This window comes from Dryobates pubescens, chromosome 15 (assembly GCF_014839835.1).
Source record: "Dryobates pubescens isolate bDryPub1 chromosome 15, bDryPub1.pri, whole genome shotgun sequence".
Lineage (NCBI taxonomy): Eukaryota > Metazoa > Chordata > Aves > Piciformes > Picidae > Dryobates > Dryobates pubescens.
This window is the reverse complement of record NC_071626.1, coordinates 5,670,835-5,694,897: the sequence shown is the minus strand read 5'-3', so window position 1 is coordinate 5,694,897 and position 24,063 is coordinate 5,670,835. Positions and strand designations below refer to the sequence as shown.

General features: G+C 47.4%; 2 protein-coding genes across 2 annotated transcripts in view; one reads left to right on the top strand and one right to left on the bottom strand.

Moving 5' to 3' along the window:
• The window catches only part of GSG1 (germ cell associated 1), a 101,520-nt gene that overhangs the window by 34,758 nt on the left and 42,699 nt on the right, over positions 1 to 24,063 (top strand). The gene's annotated exons all lie outside the window — the stretch shown is intronic.
• On the bottom strand, positions 6,824 to 10,410 carry EMP1 (epithelial membrane protein 1). The gene is made up of 4 exons (XM_009902432.2): positions 10,298 to 10,410; positions 8,784 to 8,886; positions 8,534 to 8,674; positions 6,824 to 7,903 (listed from the first exon to the last, which is right to left on the bottom strand). The coding sequence occupies exons 1-4, from the start codon at positions 10,373 to 10,375 to the stop codon at positions 7,740 to 7,742; spliced, it is 486 nt and encodes a 161-aa protein (XP_009900734.1). The 5' UTR covers positions 10,376 to 10,410; the 3' UTR covers positions 6,824 to 7,739.

Sequence of the window (24,063 nt, the reverse complement as noted above, 5' to 3'; positions counted from 1 at the left end):
GCTCAGCTTGGGGCTCCTGCCTCTTCTGGAGGGGATTAAAAAGGGGAGTGGGTGGGGAGGGCCAAGTGGCCACACCTGGGGTGGGAGGAGACTCCAACAGAGCCCAGGTGCTCTGGGATTTGAGGGGGGAAAAAAGGGTGGGTGAGAGACATTCAGGGTGTCAGATAGTGATAGGACTAGGGGGAATAGGAAAAAAAGTAGAAATGGGTAAATTCAGATTGGATATTAGGAAGAAATTCTTCCCCATGAGGGTGGTGAGACACTGGAATGGGGTTTGCCCAGGGAGATGGTAGAAGCCTCATCCCTTGAAGTTTTTAAGGCCAGGCTGGATGTGGCTCTGGGCAACCTGATCAAGTGTGAGGTGTCCCTGCCCTTGGCAGGGGGGTTGGAAGTGGATGATCCTTGAGGTCCCCTCCAACCCAAACAATTCTGTGACTCTAAAACAATTTAGCTGAATGTTAGGAAGAAATTCTTCACAGAAGGAATGATTGGCCATTGGAATGGGCTGCCCAGGCAGGTGGTGGAGTCTCTGTCCCTGGAAGTGTTCAAAAGAAGACTGGAGGAGGCACTTAGTGCCATGGTTTAGTTGATTAGATGGTGTTGGGTGATAGGTTGGACTTGATGATCCTGAAAGTCTTTTCCAACTTGGTTAATTCTGTGATTCTGTAATTCCCTCTAAAAGACCATCAGGATGATTTGTCAGTGATTTACTCTGCCAGTACCAAGGGGGAGGGGAAGCAGATCATTAAGCCTCAGATACAGCCTGCCATCTGGATGGGCTCAATGCTCAAGAACGCGTAAAGTTGGGATGCAAATGTGCAACACTTGGGTCTCAGCCAAGACAGAGCTTGTGCTCAATTGTTTAAAAGAAGATCTACACAGACATGACTTATTGCAGAGGAGGAAAGGGGCTGATGGGAGCCCTTAGGATCTGCTTTGCAGAATCACTACAGCCATGGGAACTGTGCTTTGAGTGTATGGAGATTTCTATACCTGGGCTATTGGTGTCGTGGGAGTGGCACTTAAGATTAATTGACCCTTTTGATACCTGTCTATGTGTTCTTGTGCTTCCTGTCCAGAGGGTTCACAGTGGTGGGAAGTTTCCTGGTATCTCCCAGATAAGGAATCCTGAGGGCCAGAGGTGACTGGTGACTTAAGGAGATGCATGCAACCTCCCTTCCACCTCTATGTGTGGTCAAGAAGATGAATACAGATAGCCATATTGAGGACATTACAGTGGGCTGTAGAACCCCACTCTTCTTTCTCTGCCTTTACCATGGAATCTGAATGTGATGCTGAGCAAATCACACACCCTCAGCTTTTCAGCAGTGGCCTCCAGCTGTTTCCTTTTGTATGCAGAGGCAGCCAGCCACTGTGGTGGCCAAAATTAATGGTCAGCATTGCAGCTTTTTAGCTGTGATCTGCCTATGAATTAACTCTCCTGTCTCTAAAATACCTGTGATAATAGTTGGGTTTTGTAGGGGTGACTGGAAGACAAAAGTTCTTTTGAGTCTGAGAACTGCTCAGCGGTGATAATAACGAGGCAAATCGAAAAGCCCAGGAGGGAAGCAGAGTTCTGTGTGCTGTGCTGCACGCTGCTGGTGTGCAGATAAATAAGGCCACAGAGTGAATAAGGAAGATAGCCTCATCTGCAGAGCACTTCTGAGTGCTGAGTGAAGCAGTGGGTCCAGCAGAAAGGGGAAGAACACAGGATCAGTTCATTAAAATGTACCTCTATTATTATTTCTAGAGTTTGGTCTTTCTCCACAACCCCTTTGGTATCAAATGAAGGGCAAGTGGGAACAAAATGCTTATTTTTAGAGACTCTTGTGGGGTTGAAAGTTACATTTGGTATCAAAACCCATTTCCTCTCCATATTTGAAGTTGGTATCATGCTATTCTGCAGCAGTTGCTAGTGGAAACTGTTGATGTGTTGGTACACTTCCATTATCCATCACTCTGCTCTGCAGTTTGGGAACTGGAAAGCGTGCAGGTGGTTTCATTTTAATATCTATTTAAAGTGTAAATGGCTGCCTGCAGAGGCCTTTGAAAAGGAAAGGGCTGTTGGAAACTTTTGACACTGGTGGGAGCAAAGATTGCACATGTGATGATAGGGAAGAGCAGCAAACGTGATGCAAGATAATTGCTGATGGCTTTGAGAATTGAAGCCAAGACATTTGCCCCTTTGAGTACCTGTGGGAACTCTGGAAGCTGGCAGCACAGGGAAGCGAAAGGAAAGCAGTCCCCAAGGAAGAAGAGTGGTGAGGAGTGACGGGGCATGTGTCAGCTAGCACGCCCCTGGAAGGGGTGGGGAACAGATCAGGCTTTTGCTATAATAATGACAAGTGGTGCTTAACACTGCCTGTTAATCTGAGTGTCTTGAAGATGGGAATGCAGATGGTAGCCTTCTTCTTGCACAGCAGGATCAGTCAAGAGTAAGGTTTTGGTATACCCAGCAAGCAGGCAGAGTGTAATTTCTCTCTCTCATACAGAAATCTGTCTTCCCATGCCTGCTGGGGGTAACTTTGCAGCCATGTTCTCAACCTTTTTTAAAACAGGTTATGTGAAACTGTGAAAAGTTGAGATGAATCCATGTGTATGAAGGATGCTGTTATAACCAGAGTAAATCTAGACAAGGGAAAGAGGTGAGGAATAAAAGCTCAGAATCTGTGACGTCCCATCCATTGTGCCTTCTCCCAGTGAGAGCACTGTGAGGAATGAAGAGCTCCGTTTGGCTTGGATCCCATTAAGATCAATGATTCTGGGGAAAAGAGTAAGGTTACAACATAGGAACATGGATTTGTTCTCTTAGCTTCACCTGCTGTGACACATGTGTGTCTGAGCAGTGTTTCCCACCATTGAATAGGACAAATTTAGCCCTGTGAAAGTCCAGAGTAGAAGTTTCACTTCTTTTCCTAACGATACTAAACTCTATCATTTCATGGTTGCTGCAGTCAAGGCTGCCTCCTACCTTAGCATCCTTGACCAGATCTTCTTGTTTGTTAATACAAGGTCCAGCATCACACTTCTCCTCCTTCTGATGAGGGCATCAGAAAGTTGTCATCGCTGCACTGAAGGAATTTTCTGGACTGAGTCTGTTTGGCTGTGTGATTTTTCCAACTAATATCAGGGTGATTGAAGTCACCCATGAGCACCAGGGTATGTGATCTTCAAGCTACATCCAGCTGCCTATAAAAGGCTTCATCGACAGCTTGGTCTTGGTTTGGTGGCCTGTAGCACTGTTCCTAGCTGGGGGTGCCCATGCTCAAATCGCAGGATCATGCGATGGAGTCATCAGAGGCATTTGCTGGGCTTGCACTGACCTCTAGTGACAATGTAGGGGACCTGGGTCTTGAGCCATCAAGAGTCTGAGGGCACTCCGGTGTCCTCGGTGCTGGATGGCTTACAAGGGTTCGTTCCAGTTTTTGACAGGAGCCAATTTTCGTGCACATAAGCCTCTGGTACTCCCTTGAGGAAGCAAGCCTGCTGCTTGACCAGGGTCTGTCTGCTCGGCAGATGGCTGCAGTGGGCCTCAGGTGTCCCCAAATCCACACAACTCCCCAGTAAATCTCTCCCAGTCCACCAGCATTGTGATGATCTTCATGTCTTCTGCAGGGTTTGTTCTTCCGTTCTCCCTCCCGTCCATAAATCTGATCCCTCCTTTCTTCTGCCCCATTCCTGTGTGGCATCTGATCACTGCCAGTCTACCTTTCTGGCTGAGTGGTGCCCTCACCCCTTGCTTCTGGGATGGTCCTGAGCACTTCACCCCAACCTCTCACCTCAACATCCCAGCTCCTCACACCCTGGTTCACTTCCAGAGCCAGCAAGCCCTTTCTAGAGCTAGTATGCCCAATGCAGACGTTCTGGCTGCTTTGCCACAAAGCTGCTTGCTGTGCTGCGTGGTTGATCATCCTCTTTGTGATGCAAATAAAGCATCTCCTGATTCAGAATGACGTTTAGAAACAGAAGCTCCTAAAAAAGAAAATGCTTTCAGATTGTGCTGAGATTATCTTTTACCCCTCTGAGTCTGTAAAAACACTGGTGAGAGCTTTGGACTCAGTCCAGGGAGCTGCTAAATGTGGCCCCACAATGCTCAGCAGCCTCAACTTTGAGGGACATCAGTGGGATTCGTGGGCTGTCAGCAGTTCCCAGGGAGCTCTGCATTGCCCAGGAACATGAAGGAGACCTGCCATTGGCTGCAGTGTAAGAAGCATGTGGAAGTTTCTTCCACCCCCACCCCCCAATCTCTGCATGCTAACCCTCTCTCTCACGGAATATTCTTTCAGCACCTTCTTTTCCTTGCTTGCCCAAGGTGCCCTGCTGTGTGCATATATGATTTTTGTGCTTTGATAACGAGACAATGCCTGAGTCAGTTGATATTCCTCTGTCTCTCAGAGCTACACATCCCCCCACCCTCACAAAGCCCTAGGAAGTGCTTTTACTCATTGAATTGCAGCTCAGCCCCCTCAGCTCTACGCTATCATCTGATCAAGGCCCTGAAAGCTCTACAGTGAGAATGTGGAGGAAATGAGACTTTGATTCTGAGAGTTACTTCCAGAGTAAGAAATAATCTATGATGCCCCACAAAACTGAAGAAAAAAGTCACTCCCATCTGTGAATGCCAAAAGCACCTGCAGCTTTATCTGGAAGGTGGAAAGAGAAGCACTCCCAATATCTCTTCTTTCAGCACCTTGGATTGTGTTTGATGTCATCTGTGTGACCATACTCACAGGGCAGAGCACTGCCTTTTCTCCCAGACATTACTGAACATAGATCCAGTTCTGTTGCCCAAATACTCACACGTGGGTTAGCCTAAGAGCTCAGATGAGGTGTCTTGTATTCTCCTAAATCTTTGTTGAGGAGCATGTCTCCTGTAGTCACCTCTAGGCATATGCTGGCTGGAAGCCCCTTGCTCTATGGACTGAATCCTCTGATCCTTGGCTAGCCTGGTCCACATGGGAAGCCAAAGAGTGGGTGGAACAGAGGAAGGTTGCCAGTTAGAGCCTTCCACACTAGGCTGAGCAGGAAGGCAGTCAAGCTTCCTAAGTGCTGTAACAGATTACAAGGTGTATATTTATACCAGATACCCACATACTTTGGGTGAATTGTGCAACAGGAGATTTGTCATCGTGTTTCAGATCACTCTGTACCTACTCCAATACCACGGGAGAGCTGAGCTGCCTGCAGTGATGCACCTCACAGAAACAGAGAGTCTGAGATTCAAACTCCTCCCCAATTCCTGGAGCAAACAACTGATACCTTGACTGCTCTTATTCCCATCTCAGCCACCGACCCATGCCTCACCAACCAGTGTTCCCTTGTAGCCAAAGACTTCTCCACAGAGCCTGACTGGTCTTTGGTTACCCTGCTCTTACAGAAGTACCAGGAGGATGAAGCACAGCTGGAGTCCTGGAACTATCTGGGATCAAGACAAGTGTCCACCCATTGCACACTGTGAGCCTTCCTACACTCTGTTATGTATGAATTCATTAACTTGTGAAACTTCATCTCCTAAAGATTCATGCCACTGCTCTGCCTTCAATTAGCAGGTGTCTTAGCTCTCCCTGATGTGGATTAATTGACAAAGAAAAATTTCCTACCCAGCTGATTCCTGTGAGGCATTACCTCACTTCACACTCTTTGCTCCTATCTGCCCACATCCTGAGCTTTGGACTCTGCTCAAGCCCTAGAGCAGCTGAGGTGTTTGGCCAGATAATGCTGAGGAGGCAACATCTATACCAACTCCTTTGCTCCCACAAATACCTCCCTGATTTTGCATTGGGACTCACTTCTGCTGAGGATTGATCCGAGACATCATAAATCCTACAGCATCTTAGGCACCAACTTCCACAGAGATGAGAATCTGCCAGAGTGAGAAAGTACATTTCCAGCTGCCCTGGGTGTGAAGCAAAGCTTGGCTCTGAGTCTGTTAACATTGCTCACAGTACCTACTTGAGCTTGTAGTGAGCCTGAGAAAGGAGTTGTGAGAGCAGAACAGGAAATCTCTTGTAATGAAAAGCAAGACAACAGGGTAGCTCTGCATCATCTTAGAGGGGGGAGATTTGATTCAATAAGAACAGTGAATGCCTCTGTTACTAAATATCAGGGGAAAAAACCCCAACTAATTACAGAAATAAAGTGAATTAAATACAAAGAGCAAACCTCTTTATTATAAAGGGAATTAGGTTTTATTTTTCTACCCTCAAGGTTAAAAATACACATTTCAAAATATTTACAAGGACTACATATGAAATAACCTTTGTTAATGAAACAGCAAAATACAGTACTAGAATAGATCCACCCAATTTATAAAGTCTACAAAAGATGAAAATGTAACAGAAAAGAGAGAAAGAAAGAGAGAGAGAGAGGTGTGTGTGTGTGTGTAAATATCATCCATGCACAATCTGCACCTGAATGGATTTTTTTAATGCTCTCTGCCTTTTAGTTGTGGATGGAATCACAGGAAGTTTTGACCTTTTGTCCCTTACAAATGCCACTAGTGACTGAGATTCATTGAGCTGACAGAAACTTGTGGGTTGCAGCAGCATCAGTGCCCTACTTTCCCCTGCCTGCCAGCCTTTCACATGGGGACCTTGCGTTACAGAGCGGACTCCAAATTTCTCAGCAACCCTGGGAGGTAGGTATAGTTTTATGGAAGGATTGGGCAGATGGAAAAAAGCACCAGGTTAAATGACTGGCCTAAGGTTGGGCAGCCCTGAAGAGCAGAACTCACAAGCTCTGCCTCCTTTCTCCTAACCTCTCATTACATTTCCTCTGTACATCTCCTCTGTGCTCTAGTATCACCTGCTTTGGAGATGAGGTTCAATTAATACTAGGTACTGGATGACAATGTGGGAAAAACACCCTGCCTACAGGTAAGGACCTGTCTCAGTAAAGATCTGCCATTTTGCAGGGCTGTTACCATGTTCTGGAGCTGAACAGAAGATTTCAGTGTAGACACACACTCAGGTGATTCCTTCCCTGCTTGTGCACCGTTGAGCAACTTCATGCTCTGTAATTAGGAGTTCCTGTGTATCTTTATCGCCACACTTTCTCTCTCTTTCTCTGCCTCTGTCCATCATCCACACCCGTGGATTTGCCCTTCTTACATGCATCTGATTCAGCTATGGAAATATCAAATAGTAAACAGAACAGCCAAAAAAAAATATTGCTGCCTTATTTCTGTAGACATTTTACTATGAATGTAGTCTGATTTCTATCGCTTCTCAATTTGATGTCTTTAACTTTCACATATGTGCATATATATATGTACATAAAATGTAACAAAAAGGCCCATCCCATATGTTTCAAAAGACAAAAAAGGGGTCATAAGCCTCACACTGCCCAACCCACAAGGCACACCAAAAAAGTAAATGAGAAGGCCTCTAGGAAGGGAAAGAGATGTAGCCCTTGTTTTTGTGGTGCTCTTCAATCATCACTGCTGAGCTTGAAGCTTTGTGACGATCTGACATGACTTTGCAGAAAAGGAGAAGAGCTGTCTGGGTCGCTTGCAGCTTTCTGGTGCAGCAGCCCCAGGAGTGCTAGATCAATTGGAGCTGTTTCTCCCTCTTTTTGCTGAAGGGCATTCTGAAGGTTCTAGCTTTGTTAGTGATTTTTCTGTGGTGGTGGCAGTGGTGATGATAGTGGCCATTTCTGTGTATCGGCCCAATAGTTCTCTCAGCAGAGCAATTCTTCCCCTTTCCCAGTAGCCAACCCTCTCCCCTGGATTCCCATCAGCCTTATTTTTTCCTAAGAACAAGGTAGAGAATGCCAATGATGAAACTGAAACAAAAGCAGATCCAGGCTAATATGAAGCAGTAGCCATGGTGAGGACGGTCGAACTCTCTCATCGCTCCTGTGAACCGGGCTGTGTAAATGGAGACTCCAATCAGAATGCACATCCCTGTGGGGAAAAAAAGGAGGAAAAGAGAGTTGAAAAATACACAGAAACCAGCATTGCTGCAGGACTTCTAAAGTACTGCTGTTCCTCCGAGGTTGTAATGTACCTCTTGTGCCACATGAGAGAGGCTTCTGCCCATTAGGCTTATTTATGGGAGAATTTCTCTTGCAAAGATGATGACACAAGACACTTGGGGCTTGTTTAGTGGATGCCATGGGGAATAAACCTTTGTTAGGAGGAAATCAGCAATAAGATCCGCAGACAGTTTGGTGCAACGTGTAGAATCTGAGGAGCAGTAACTGTCTAACTTTATTCCCTTGCCCCTTCCAGATACCAGAATCCTTTTTGTTGTCTTTCAAAAGGTATTTTGCAAAATCCCCTGGGCTCTTCTAATGACAATTTGGAAACATTTTCATTGTACAAAGTTTTAAAACAAAACAAAACACCAACAACCCAGCACTTTCCAATTCCTCAGTGCTTTGTTTTGTCACACGCAGAAAAGAATTTGGTCACTGGAAACATTTAGCTGGCTGACAGCCTTCCCTGATGGCCATGTGTGGCAGATGTGTGGCTACTTGGGCTTGCAGAGGCAGTGGTACACAAACAAATCCATCACAAGGTGTGCATACTTACAGCAAACCAGCATGATGGCTCCAGTGATGTAGAAACGTTTGCCTTTCTCCAGGGTGAAGAGCTGGACAATGAACATGGCGAGAGCAACGACGGAGAAAATGATTGAGAGGATCATAAAGGCTTGTGTGGCTTTGAGGGCAGCTGTGAACACACAGGGAATAGATTTGAGAAGGTTCAGGACTCAGTCCTGGTATTGTGCACCCCAGATACTGAAACTGATCACTGCAAGGAAAATGCAGATGTAACTCACCCTCATCATCACTGCTGACTGGCAGCGTATCGCAGGTCCTGTTGCACAGTAGCCAGAGTCCTGAGGAGACTGTTTCTGTGGTGGAAGAACCCACCATCCAAACCTGAAACATGATGAAATAGTTGTGTCTAGAGGGAGGGCAGCTTCCTTGCTCTTTTGGCCAGTTGTCAAACTAAACTGCAAGGGCAGCAAGACTAGCCCAAGTTCCACCAGCCAGAGAGCTGACAAAGCATGTGTGGGCAGAAGAAGAATAGCTGAAGCAGGTGGGAAATGATGCAGGCTCCCAAAGCCAGGAGGCATTTATTCCAGGGAAAACACTGGGGAAGTCAAGCAGGACCAGGGAAGGGAGCATCCCTCTGTACTCTGCATTGGTGAAGCTATGCTTTGAGTACTGTGATCAGTTTGGGGCACCTCAATACAATACACATTGAGGTGCTGGAGTGGGTCCAGAGAAGAGCAACTAAGCTGGTGAATGGTCCTAGAGAACAAGTGTTATGAGGAGCAGCTGAGGGAACTGGGGTTATTTAGTCTGAAGAAAAGGAGGCTGAGGGGAGACCTCATTGCTCTCTACAACAACCCAAAGGGAGGTTGTAGTGAGGTGGGTTTTGGTCTCTTCTCCCAAGTAATTACTGATAGAAAAAGAGGGAATGGCCTGAAACTGCACCAGGGGAGCTTTAGGCTGGACATTAGTGGGGGGGGAATAAATAAATAATAATTTTTAAAAATCACTGAAAGGGTTGTCAGGCATTGGGACAGGCTGCCCAGGGAGATGATGGAGTCACCAGCCCTGGATGTGTTTAAAAGCCATGTAGATGTGGTGCTTGGGGATATGGTTTAGCGGTGGCCTTGGTAGAATAGGGCTAATAGTTGGACTCTGATTGTGAAGGTCTTTTCCAACTGAAAGGATTCTATGATAAGTCGGTTCCCGTCTTAGGGGGCAAATTGCTTAGGTCGTCCTCTCCCCGTCCTAGGCAGCAGGAGGGCACGGAGAGGCGAGAAAGCGAGAGCCCTACCCCGAAATCCGCTCCAGCAAAGGGTGCCGGGGGAAAACAGGGAGACCCCGGCCGCGCCGCCCCCGCAGAACCGCCAGGGGTCAGCCTCGCCCCGGGTTTCCCCTCCGCTGGGGCTGCCCAGCGGCCGTAGCGCTGGCGGCCCCAGCCCTAGCCCCAGGCTTCGGCGTGCTGCCCGCCACACAGACGGGTACGGCGGAGCGCCCGGTTGTGCCTCCAGATGGGAGGATAAATAGCTCTTCGGAACCGTCATCTGCTGATCTCCCCTGCCCCTCGCTGCATTCTCTTAGATGAGTGTTGAGGTGCTGCTGGCTCTGCGGTTTGGGAGCAGGGGCTATACCATGCCAGCTGCTTTTCTGTGTCCTGAGTACACCCAGCACCACTTGTTTCCCCATGACTGTGAGTGTATGTCCCTTGCCTTTAGACCTGAGCACCTGCCCACCCTTTCCCATGTCAGGCTGGCTGCAGCTGTGGAAGGCATCATCCAGGGCAGTCTATACTTACATTGGCAATGGTGGAGACAAAGAGCATGATGACAGTGGCAATGTGCACCACAAAGATGCCAGCCAGTAGCACCAACATCTTGGGTCTCTTCTAGGTAGTGTCACCGATAGGAGGAGCTCTGGAAGACAAAAAACAGAGGTGGCTTAATCAAGGAGTAGCTCTACTACAAGCTTTATTTACATGCAAGAAAACAAAGCTGATCTTACATCCACTCTGGAAGCATGTAGTCACAAAAAAACCCCTCATCACTAAAACCTTTCAAAAATCTTTGTCAAAAGGGAGTTGCTCAAGAGGCTAAATAAAGCCTGTAAGAACCAGTCTGCAAGGACATGTAGAGCAGGGGTAATTAGCTTGGGGGCATTTTAAAATTAGCCTGAGTACGTACAGAGGTTGCTTCATTTGATGTGTGGTTACATGAAGTAAAAATGACATAATCTAGGTCTACACTCCAGGAAGTGGAGTTTTTGCCCACAGGATTCACAGAGGTCTGGAGAAGTTTTCCTTTCCTGGTCTCCTTTTCTGTCTCATGGCACAGCCTCCTTCAGCTGGTCTGATTACATGGATTGGTAGTGCAGGGTGGAGGACCATGTGTTCCTGGGTGCATTAGGCATTAAGCAGTGATGGAGAATGGACTAGGAGGTTACCACTACTTGCTCCACTACGTGAAGAAGAGAATAAGCAGAACTGTAAAGCCACTGAGGTGTTCTGGGGAAGAGGAAGATGCTTAGGCTTGCAATGAAAACTGCCCATTTCCTTTTTAGAGCGTGGGGCACCAAGATCGCTTTATTACTGCAATAAGGTTCTCTTGTAATGCAAATTACTCTTTGGTTGGGGTTTTTGTTTTTGCCTCTGTACCCTGCAAGCTTTTAGTCTTCTTGTGAGATTCGCTGTCAGTGTTGAACATATCATTGCAAAGGAGAGGCAATGTGCTTCAGATAGCTTTCATAGTACTTTCCATTAAGGCTGCTGCCTTCTCCCCTGAAAACATGAAATGCAAGGAACAAATCTAAACGTGCAGACAACTCACACTAAGGGAGTGAGTATATTTCTCATGCTTCCAGGCACCTACTTGTAATCATGCAGTACAGCCACAAAAACCAGGCAGCAGAGTTTACTGATTCTATTCTGTGGCTAGTGAAAAACTGCTTCCTAGAAAGTTCTACAGGGCTGTGTGGCTCTTTCCCTGGGTTGTGCTTGTACTGAAAAGTAGTATCATGCATGTGATTAATGTTAGCTGTCAAGTTATTTTGGTCCAGGTGACTCAGGTAAGGTTTGATGCTGTCACCATTTGTACAGGGTGTGGTAAACATTGTCATGGAACAACACAATTATATTTTATGAAGTCTTTCATGCAACAAAAGGCTTTGTAAAGTGCCATAAATGCAGTGGTTTGTTTGTTTCACTCAGTGACTCCTCCTTCTCCACTTCTGTCTTTCAGTGTGGCCATGTGTGGGAGTGTATTCCTGTAAAACGCTGCAGCTATTTCTTGCACTGCTTTGGATGCACTTTCCCAAACCACAGCAGGCAGACAGGCTTCTCCATCAGTGGCTTTTTGTCCAGTTCAGCATTAGCTGATACCAGGAGGAACTCCTTGAGTGTGGAATCTCAGGGAACCAGCTCTGTTAGGTCACTCCTCCTGCTGAAATGAGGCCACCCCTTAGAAGGACAGATTAGGTTTGGTGATTGGTCCTATCTCCTCAGCAAGAACTTGTCCACTGAGAGGTTTCCTTCACCTAGGAATACTCTCTCGAGGTGTTTAGCTCTGGTTTCTTGGGCATAAGCTGGGCTTGCTTGTCTGCTTTGAGGTGTCTTAAACTCCTCATGCTCTAGGGCTTGATTTGCCTGGATGACCTTGTCACCAAGCCCTCTTATCACAGTATCTCCCTTAGGGATGATCATGGATAAAATACAGCCCTCTTAGGAGTTCCTGTCTTACTGTAGTGACAGTTATTTTTGACTTCAGGTTCTCAATACAACATATGGGCTAACATGGAAACACAACAGACATGAGTGTTAAACCCTTTCTCCCTACTGACCACAAAAAGAGTGAGGGTTGCAAAATACAGGGCAGCAATTGATATGAACATCACCACAGTACCAGGAGCTGAGAAACTATTGCTGTCACATGCCAAAGTTATGTATCTGCAGCCTTGAATAGAGCTTCTGAGCCAAATCTTCCCATCCTTTATAACTATTATTCAATCTATTTTGTGATGTCTTTGGCTTTAGACAGACTGTACTGAGTGCTCTTGTCATTACAGTGCATTGACATGCATACACCTGCTCTGAAATTTACCTTTATTGAACAGGGGCAAAACTTTCTTCTGTGTTAGATGAATGTATTTTTCTATGGTCTCCTTAAAAACTAATTCAGCAGGGGCTTTTTTTTTTTCCCCCTGATTATTTTTGAGGATTTAAAAAAAAAAATACAAAACTAAAACACCCCTGTACTTGAAAGGCTAAAATCCTACTTTCATGATATCCCAAAGGACTAGAACAGTCCTTTAAAATTGTTTTAGTCAGAAATGAAAATGAGGGATAAGTGCTACTTTTCAATCTGAACACCCCCAAACCACACCCAGAAATTTGACCAATACACTAAGAAAACCCCCAAATCCTTTATTCCCTTTGCTTTTTCTGCCCTATTCTCACACAGTTTGAGAGCAGTGTTACTTCAGGGGCTTTCTGTGCACCTACTTCCTGAGAACGTCAGCACCTCTCCCTGAACACACACAGTATCAAATGCAAACTCTCCTGGGGGGCCATATGTGCTCAGAGTTTTGATTCTTTGTGAGCTAAAGCACAAGCCTCCCTCTCTACTCATTCCCTTTCCCCTTCCTTCATCTCTCCCTGCCCTTTTAAAATAAAACACTAAAGAACAATCCCAGAGGGGCAAGCGGGTGAACAAACGGCACTGGAATGTCATTTTTGCCTCTGATGGTACTGCAATGCTACAGGCATGGACTTTTCCTCCCACTAGACTGAGAAGCTGGCAGAGCACTGGGAACTGACAGGATACTCTTTTCATTTGTTAAGCATGAGACATCTTTCTCTGCTACAGGGTGGGGTCACATTGCTGGAGCAGTAGGACACAGTTGCATGCAAATGCCTTTTCTCCCATTCCCCTACCTAAACTGCAGCTGGATTTGGCACTCTTTGGGCTTTTCTTGGGCTATGAGTCAGTCTTAGCCTTTCTAGAGCAGCCAGTTTTTTCCACTGACTCACCCCAAAGCTCCCAAAACCACAGCTATTCAGCCCTGCAAATGTTCAGGACGCTGTCGGTGTGTTTAGCTCTGGGGTGCCCAGCACAAGAAAGATATGGACCTGCTTGTGTGGGGCCAGATGAGGACCACAAAGATGATCAGAGGTCTGGAGCACCTCCTCTGTGAGGAAAAGCTCAGAGAGTTGGGATTTTTGAGCCTGGAGAAGGGAAGGCTCTGAGGACACCTCAGAACAGCCTTCCAGTACTATAAAGGGACCTACAGAAAAGATGAGGAGATACCATCAGAGAGTGTAGAGATAGGACAAGGAGTAAACTGAGAGATAGCAGATTTAGATTAGACATTAGGAAGAAATTCTTTACTGTCAGGGTGATGAGGCACTGGAAAATGGATGTCCAGAGAGATTGAGGATGCCTCATCCCTAGGAGTGTTCAAGGCCAGGCTGGATGGGCGTTTGAGCACACCAATCTACTGGAAAGTGTCACTGCCCAAGGCAGGTGGGTTGCAACTAGATGATTCTTAAGGTCTCATCCAACCTAAACCATTCTACTATTTTTAAGATCCAGTCAAGGAAGCAAGTTGTGAATCCTACATTAAGCCTCTCTTTCCAGAGAAGAAACCCTCACTAAGCCAAGGAAAACATTGCTGAGACATGAGAGCAGAATGACTACTGATGCTGGGCAGTCTGGCGGGGAAAAAGCAAAGGTCACACACCTGTTGAACAGCCTGCATGAGTCAAGAGAAGATCTTGCACTGCTGACAGCAAACCAAGTTTCCTTTTCCTGGATGATGGATGTGGAGAAATAACAAGCCACACCAACAATAACCATGAATAACAATCACCATAGCAGTTTTCAGCACCATGAAAAAAAGAAAAGACAAGCAAGCCTACTGATAAGCATGACAGACTCTTATCTCTGTAGAGACTATTTCTCTGACCATGCAAGAGTACACACACTGGGCAATGCCACACAGGTCTGCTGCACCCTGCTTCAAGTTCAAGCAGGCAAGCACTATCCATTAAAAAAACTAAGGCCAAGTCTTCTCATGCAGGCAAAGTGTGGCCACCCATATCACCCCTGTCTACTTAAGTGCTTTGATCCCACTATCTTGAGAGCAAATCTCAAGAAGTGTGTCCTTGGGCTTGATTTGCTGCTTAGCAAAGTATCAGGATGGAATGCAAGGTGCCACTTGGAGATATGACAAAGGCCAGAGGTATAGCTTCTCAAATATGGGGAGCTGGCTGTTGAAGAGGTTAAGTCAGATTAGGCAGTGGCCCTTTGCTTCTAGCAGAAAGTGCACTGAGGGTTAAGTGTACAGGATGTTTCTGTAGGAATGATTGGATTGTTTGGGATGAAAAAAAAAAATCAGAGCACTCTCCACTGAATCACAAATATTCCAGATCTGAAGTATTCCTAAGCAATGAAGCTCATCTGACTTCCATTCCCATTCTCTTCTGTGAGCTGAGGTTCCTGCTTGGGACTACCTCTCCCTGGGTGACTTGGTGAGGCATACTGTGAGAGATGCTAGGCTGAGAGGAGAACTGAGCCAATATAATATCTATTAGCCAACAGTACCCAGGGGGCAGAGGACATTAAATCACACCACCTGTGAGCACCCTGGTGACCACTGACTCCTCTAAAACTCAGGATACATTCAATTTCTCAACAGAGGAAGGATTCATTTCAGGGAAAAGTAAATGCTTCAGGCCAGAATGTCAACAAAATCCTCCATGGATTGAAATCGACTGAGATGAAAGAAATTCCCCAGCTGCCACCACAGAATGAGGAATGCAGCAGTAAATTAGACCAGTGGTCTGTCTCACCTGGTACTCTGTCTCTGATGATGGCAGTTCAATATTTAGAGAAGGAATGTGAACCTGGCCACTGTCTGAAGTGGCACAGTCACATCAGGAACACTAGTGGTTCAAACCAGTGACAAGGCCATTTGGAAAGAGAGAGGGAAATTGAAGAGGATGGGACAGAAAATGAAAACTATTTGATGCTGTTTGAGACAGCCACAGCCTGCTACCTCTGTCATGGGTGCGTTCCACAGCGTAAAGCCAACAGACATGCAACAATGATGCCACGATGCTGCCAGTAAGGGAAACATTAAGGTGGGACAAGACCTTCTGCAGGATTTGTAGATCTGCTTTTTGACTGGGCTGAGGTCCTCAATGCATCTTTGCCCTGCTACAACTGCAGGCCTTGTCATCATGTGCTATACAAGCATGAACCCCTATCTGGGAAGATGTCAAGGTGTGAAGATCTCTGCGATATGCTGGTGGTACGGTGCCTTTGGAGCCGTCACTTTGTTACTATGACAACTTTAAGTAACCAGAGGGGAGGATCTTTTAGCTTTCATACCTTGCTCTGTTTCTTGCTTCAGATCCATCTGAATCCAGAGTCCTTGCTGACTCCAGACTTTCACAAACCACTGTATGCCAGCACTGCTGTTGATAACCTCACTTTGCCAGAGCAGCCTGACGCAATTTACCTTTTATAGACATGTGGACGAGTAAAGTGCTGCCTCTAGAGAGATATTTCACATGTGCAGGAAAGGGGTTGGGCAAGAGGTGTGCATGGGTACACAGAGACCTTTGGATCCTCTGGTTTATGGCAGAGGGAAGATCTTGTGCATGCATGGGTGGTGTCTGGGGTGACTACATGGGGCACAGCAAGGCTGTAAAATTGCCAGATGATGTCAAGCAAAAAGAAAGTGTAGAGAAGCCTGAGGGGCTACAACTGAAAATAAGCTCAATTAAAGGAAAGATTCTGTCTGGTCCTTGGAAAGCATTTCCTGGTGGTTTGGTCTCTAAGGATCAGGGGAATTGCCCTCCCAGGGGAGCAGTAAAGCCCTGGCACGTGAATCATTTCTGGGGGACCAGAAAAAGCCTTGAAGGATCCACCCTTGGTAACAAACCTCCACTCGCTGAGAGATACAAAGGGGAGTCACAAAAGATGACACACGAGGGTTTTCCAGCTCTCATGCTTATGATTCATCCAAGAGTGGGGAAATATCAGAGCTCCTAGGGCAGACAGTGAGAAACTGGCATTTTCTCCAAAAGAAACCGCCCTCGAGCGCTCGGCCACGTGACATCAACTGAACCTCCAAAGCTCGCTTGGTAGTAAGAAGGGGAAGCCACGGCTGCCTGGGCCTGGCAGGCAGCCAGCAGCTGCTGCTGGAGGGAAATACTGTCACTCCTCACACTAGACACCCCAAAGAAGAGCTGGGACTGCTGAGTGGCGAGTGAGAGGGAGGGGTGAGGAAAGGGACCTCAGAGCTATGCTCTGAGCAAGACAGCAATGCTCCTCACCTTTGGAGGTACAGTGGGAAGGATCCTCAACCCTTAGAGTGTTGGAAGGTCCCAGGGCTGGTTAATGAGACACCAGAGTTGCTGAGACTTGCAGGGGTTCAGAACAAGAAGCTAAGAAATGTGAGAAACCCTTGTGGGAGGACTGACAGCAACGTTGTGGTTTAAGGGATGTGCATCTGCAGCCCTGCACAGCTCCCTCTGTGAATGGGCATGTGCATCTGTGGCTTCTCTGAGCAGAGCTGGACCATGTATGAGTATGTGGCTCTTTGCATGTGTGCTCATGCATGACTAGGGGGAATGAAACAAAACTAGAAGTGGGTAGATTCAGATTGGATGTTAGGAAGAAGTTCTTCACCATGAGGATGGTGAGACACTGAAACAGGTTGCCCAGGGAGGTGGTGGAAGCCTCATCCCTGGAGGTTTTTAAGTCCAGGCTGGATGTGGCTGTGAGGTATCCCTGCCCATGGCAGGGTATTTGGAACTAGATGATCCTTGAGGTCCCTTCCAACCCTGACAATTCTATGATTCTATGGCTTCCTTATGGATGTATACAGATCTATGAGACTTTGACACTGGTAGTACTCACGTGGAAGAAACTATCTCACAGGTACAACAGCACAGTTCAGGTTACAGTGTGGTGTGAGCAAAAGCACACAGATCATGTCTGGTGGTACTTTCTGCTTTTCCTCCTTGCTACAGCTTTTAGATAGAAGTGGAAGGTCTGTGGAGCCCACATCAGCTGTGCTTTTAGCTGCATCCTTAAATTAAACCTACAATTCTCTGATCTGCATAGAAAGTTCTGTAATGATTTTCTTTCCCCCCCTTTTTCAAGGCAATGTCGATAAAGAATTGGTTCCTGATCAGATTGCATCCCTCTCTCTCAAGACTGTAAAACCTCTCAACATTCCAGTACAGACTATGAGATTTGGAGGTCAATGTGATTCACGCAACTAAAGAGTACCAGAATTTGGGTCAGCCTGCCTCACACTTTGTTCCTGCAAGCCAGTTTAGAAAAGGTTGTGCAGGATTAAATTGCAAAATTCTCTGATAGCTCCTTCTTTCAGCCCACAGTGCACAAGTGAAAGACTGGAAGGAGGAGTAGCACAAGTACAAAGCAGAAGCAAGAGGATGCTGTGCAGCCTGGAGTTGTTTGGTGCTCTGGGCAGGGTGGTTGTGAAGTAAAACGACCATTTGCCTTCAAAAGGGCTTCTTACAGGTGCGATTAGTATGGGCTGGCAGAAGCCTGTAAGGGTCATTCTAGCTCATCTTACACGTGGAAATGGCTTTCCACGAGGCATCAAGTACTCCCATTGTCAGGGCACACCACACCGTCCTAGCTGCAGCTGCTAGAGGCTGGCTGGCTCAGCTGCCTGAGCTGGCACAATCAGCGGCTGCACCGGTCTTAGAGCCCAGCCTGCTTTCAGTAGTGGTCCCTTCAGCAATCACCTGACCAGCCTGCTTCCAGTTCTGAGCATTTTGCAGCTCTTCCTTATTGCTCCCATGGATCTCACTGTTCTTTTCCAAGAGGCTTGCTGGGGCCTACAGGGGAGTTATCTTTCCAGAATGAGAAGAATGTGGACACTGGACCTAGTTATGGCAGCTGCTTTCACAACTCTCCTGGCTTGAGGACACTGCCTTGTGAGGGCAAAAGGACAGTGAAGGTCCTCACTCTGGATATCCTCTAATCCAAAGATATTGCCAGACAGCCCCACACCACAAGAGAGAAGCTTTGGACATGAGTCACTGCTCACCTGCCATTGGCCACTCCAGCGCTCATAGTTCATTGTGTTTCTTTGCATGGCTGGCAATGACCAAGCCCAAGATCTGTCCCTGGACTCTTATCACCAATGTCTCCCCATGCCTACAATACAGACTAGTTTTCACAAGGGAAAGGGGATAGATCTGAGTTACAAGCTTGTCAAACTGGTCAGTCCATTGGGAAAGTGGTTTCTGGAGCTGAGTTGTCCCAACCAACCTGCATGACAAGGTATTGGCTCCCTTTGGTCTTATTCAGGGAGCAGCTTCCATGTTCTCTCTGCCCTGCTGCACACAGTTTAGGAGGAGGAGAGTGTGCAGAACTGCAGATCTAACCAGTTTCCTTTGTTCACTGTCCAGTTGTTCTAGCTAAGAAGGTGCTTTCCAAAACCATCCCAGAAGGATTTGAAGAAAGCATGCTCCAGATGGCTGTCCCCAGATGTTCTGCTTTGCTGCTATCCTTGCAGTGCAACAGCTGAAGAAAAGAGGCATTCTAGATTTCCCTCTGGGCACTTCATATGGGGAACTGCTGCTGGCCCCTGTGTCATGCTGTGGCATGACTGGGTGTGGACTGGATCTAACAGAGGATCTGTACAGTCACATTGCAGCTAGTTCTTCAGCACATGTAAGCAAGGCCAGTATTACAGGACTCTAGCTATTAGTTATCAGCCCTGGCAGGGATTGTCAAAAGAGCAGGGCCATGGAGAAGAGCCTCCTTTTCTGTGCATGCTGCTTTGCCTCAGCTGAAAAGACCCACAGAACCATGAACATGAACACATCTTCAGGCAGGAAATCTCCTTCCTTGCCCTTGCTTTGGAGGGGTAAAAGAGTAGCTCTGAGTCCCTTACTTCTCCCTGTCTTGAAGGAAGGGTAAAGAAACCTCATCTTTTAGCCCTTTTTCATTCCTTCTTTTTGCGGGGGGCGGGATTAGGGGTGCCACACCCTGCAGCCTGCCCTGTGCTGTGTTGGGTAACAATGCTGTCACCTCCCTGTTGAAGGGTACATGCAAGGGGGTCCACGGAGATCAAAGGGGTCCAGCAGTGCTGTATCTTGCATTTTGGGGCACTTGAGCATCCGAGGGCAAATCCCAGCATGGGATCAGGTACCTTGCCCTTCACCACCCTGTGAAGCCAAAGGGAACTAGAGGGGTAAGCAAGTGGAAATGTGCCATGGAAGGGGTGGCACAGCTGCCACATGGGGTTGATGGGGTCTGTGAAGTCCCATGGGAGTGGGCTGTACCCCACCACTCCTGCTTTAGCTCTGAGGAAACTCAAGCAGGCACAGACTGGGTGTCATGTGCCAGCCTTGCAGCTGGCAGGGTGATGAATAGAGAGGAGGATTCATGCTTGCAGCAAATCTTCCCCATCTCATTATAAACAAGGCCCCGAGGTGGGTCTTTTATCGAAAAACCACTGGCTGTTATCAGCAGATCTTCCAGAACTGTTTCAAAACACAACCTCTGCTCCACCCCAGGCCACCAAGCAGCAATTCCAATGCACTTGCACTGCTTGCACACTGCAAAATTCAAAGACCAGCAGGGCCAGTTTTCCAAGCCCAGGGCTGTGTGTCCTCAGTAGGGCACTGGGGAGCACCAGCAATCCTGCAGCTCTGAGGCACTTGCCCAAAACTGAGCATTTCACCCCAAATTCCTAAGTCCCTCCTCTATCAATGTGTCCATCTCTCTCAACTGTCTAGCATGGGATGGAATGTGCCTGGTGGAGATGCCCAGCTCTCACAGGATAGCCTGGATGAATGGCTCAGACTGTGCCACGTGTTTGAATGGTTACTCATAGCTGAGGGGAGCTTCCAAGGGAACCTACTGGGAGGAACTCCTTAGGTGGATGTGCAGTGAAGGAGGTGCATGTCAGCATGTGCTTCCAGGCACTGCAGTGCCAGTAAGATACCTCAGTTTCAATCCTTTTCCTATGTTGATCCCCAAAAGAGCAAACAGAAACAAGCTGCCTTTAAGCCTGCACTCTCACAGTGCACACAGCCCCAAGGCTTGGCAGCTGTGTGAGGTGGGCTGGGCAGAGGCACTCAGCTGCTTTAGCCTCTGTTATCATAGGAACAATAACTAATAGGCTCCAAGTTTTCACACTCCTCCGTGCCTAGCTCCCTCTTGTATGTTTGCTCACAAAAGAATCCCACTCTGTCCAGAAATGTCAAGTGGGCAGTTTTTGGGCAAAGCTGCTCTCTGAGGTGACTTGAGGAATTCATAGCTTTTGAGTGAAAGCTCCTCTGTGGACATGGCTTTTTAATTTGTCGTGGGGGGCAAACCAATTTTTGTTGCTAGTCATAGTAAATTGAAACTTCCAAGATAACTGCCTGCCCAGACTGATTGCTGACTGCTCACCGTCTCAGCTTCCCCACCACCCAAACACATCCATTTCTCAGGCAAGAGCCACCCTTGCATGACCGAGCCACAAGCAATAGGGCCAGACAGGACCTCAAAATTCCCCAAATCCATACTTCTGCCACAAGGTTAAGTTCAGTTCAGCTTCTTGGTCATTCATTTAGTAACTGTCCACAGCACCAGCCCGAGCCCCCACCATTCCGGGACAGACTGGGCTAAATACCGTTTCAGTCTCACTCAGACACACGAAACTGTGCAGGGGCGGGATGGGCTCCTGCAAAAGGAACCAAAGCTTGGTGCCAGCAAACTGGCTTTGCCGCAGTCCCTTTCTCAGACCTCAAAATAGTTCAGATTTGACCACAAGATACAGCAGACAGATGAAATGAGGGAACTAGTGAAGAAGAGGGAGGAAGGGAGGGGGTGATGGCATGGAAAAAGACAGGTGAATTACCAGAATTGACATTCTCTACAGACTTACACTTTCCATCAGTGCCTCCCCCCACCGAATCCCACCACGCTGTGCTCCAAGCAATTTCACTGCTGCCCCGCTGCAACTCTCAGCGCTCCTCACGCAGGGGCTGTGCTGCCGAGGAAGGCGTGGCACGCATTTCTACCCATCCTGTGGCTTGGCTTAAGAACTGGGGCTTGGCTTCAGCCTCAGGAGCCAGAACCCCAACACAAAAAAAGAGAGGTCGTCACCATTGCACCCTGAAGTCTCCACCTTTGAGGCCTCTCAAGCTTCACTTGGAATCATTTGGTCTTGCTTTAAAACTAAAGCCTAGCAAACTACCGATGGCGGGAAGAGAGATATGCAGAAAAACGCAAGTGAGAGCCAAAAAGACTGAGCCAGCAGCCCTAACTCCAAGCAGGCGTTGTCCCACGGTTGTAAACAATGCTACTCCAAAAGCGTGCGGCAGCTCCTACGCCGGGGCTGGCCCAGGTTGGGCACGCTGTGCCTGCACCCTGGCTGCACATGCCCTGGAGGCAACACTTACACTGCAGCTGCTAGCAGCTTATGGTTGCAACCAAGGTACCTCGCAGTGTCGATTTGCCCCGAAACACAGCTGGATTTCAAAGCTAAAGCTGAAAGGTTAAGGTGCGTCCTGTAGCCAGCTCATGTGCCAAGCTGAAGAGCAGTGGAGGAGCAGAGGAGAAAAGCAAGCTGGAGGTGCTGGGTGAAGGGAGCAGCTGAGAGTGAGGGAAGCAACGTTGGGGAGACCAGGTCTTACCGTGTGGACTGAGGCTGGTCCTGGCACCTGTGGAGCAAGAGAGTGCTGGGCTGCAGTGCTGGTGTCCTGGAGCGCAGAGCTGTAATGAAGGGGAGTGACCTGCTGGTGGTTTAAGTTTCCTCCGGTGGTGCGGGAGGGTGGTGTCTTTCCACTCTATTTTAAAGGAGTTACTATGAATCAGTCTGCCTTTAAAGAGAGCGAAAAGGGGGGTGGGGGGGGGAAAGAGAGAAAAAAAATTAATGAGCTACGCCCTGCTTTGCTGGCAGGGAGTCAAGAGTCGCTGGGAGGAAACCAACAATTCAAAGAAATCTGTGCAGGGCTGCCTCTGACTCAGTGTGCAGCACAGAGACCACAGCCTGGAAAAAGGACTGACGCTGAGCCAGCTGAGTAACAGAGGCCCACAACAGCATCTCTTTGTAAAACTGAACTTCTGGTTGTCACATAAATAGTAATATTTAAAAGAGAGAGAGAGAGAGAGAGGAAAAAAAAAAATGTATAGTTACAACTGTGGCAACGGGACTTCAACAATACAGTCAAGCAAACAAACAATCGGTTGGCAAGGGACATCCCGAGGCTGGGTGAGTCACCCTCATCCTCTCCTCCCGCCGCGTAGAGGTGGGGGCATGCAAATTGGGGTTACCATGGACAAGATTTTGGGGACTATAACAAGAAGCAGAGATGCTCAAAATGCAGTTCTAGGTTGATGGGGGATCTGCAAGCAAGGTAAACAAGTGGGGGTGGTTAGCTTCCATAGAGGGAGATCAGGCAAAGAAGATGAATTAAGGAGTTGGCCATTCACGGTTTCTTGAGGTCAGCATTTCTTGTCACTTTAAAGAAGTATGAAAATAGAGCCTTTAGATTTGTAGAGAGCTGATTGGTGTAGTTGTCTCATGGGTGCTACAGGCAAGACAATGGGGATGTGCTTGAGATGTAGGTAAAGGGGGGAAGACACTTGTCAGAAAGCATCCAGGTTAAAATGTGATCCCCATTGTGATAGAATTGGTGATCTGCTACTGCAGGGAACCAAGCTTGCCTTTGCAGAGGCCCAGAAAGAGACAAAGATACACTGCTAAAATATCTGGCAAAGGCTTTTCCCCTTTTAATGAGGAGGATGCTGGATTGCTTTTAATGAGGAGGATGCTGTGATACTGCGATACTGTGATACTGCTTTAGTTTGAAAGACAAAGCTGATGTTCTTTGAAGTATATACAGGTGAAAAGGTCTTGCTGTTTTTCAGATTATTCCTTCTATCTGGTGTTATTGATATGTGTCTGGCCTAATTTTAGACTCTAGCAACCTACTTACAAACAGATCTATGGATAAAACAGTAGCAAAGGCGACACCAATCATGGGCAAAGACATTGTGGCCAGACAAACCCATGGGAAATTTGCCACTGAATGGGAAAAAAGGAGAGATTTTTGTTCCCTGAGGATAAAATAAGCCTATGTTTAACACCTGAGGGTTAGAATGTGCTTCTATACTTTAATACAATATCCAGGGAAAGAAAAATATATGTGCTCACCCTGCAGAAGAAGCTGGCACTTCCTCTGGCCTGCACTGTCTATTTGCCCTTCCCTGTTCCCCCAAGCAGAGTTTACTGGAGTGAGGAATGCTCAGCTCCACACAAAACCGTGGGGTGCACAGCCCCAAAGCAGACTCTCTAGACCAGAGTTCAGCTGTGTTGAAGCATCCTCTGCCTCAGACCTGCTCACAAGTGACTGCCCACCTGCCAGAGGGCAGATGCCTGACCACTAGCAGAATCACTTACCTGAGACCCATCAGCCAGAACATGTGCATCTAAATGACATTCACGTGAGGCAACAACAATGGAGCTCCCCAAACAAGATGGGTATGAAGTGACCTGTGACTGACAAAGCATAATTTGTCTAGA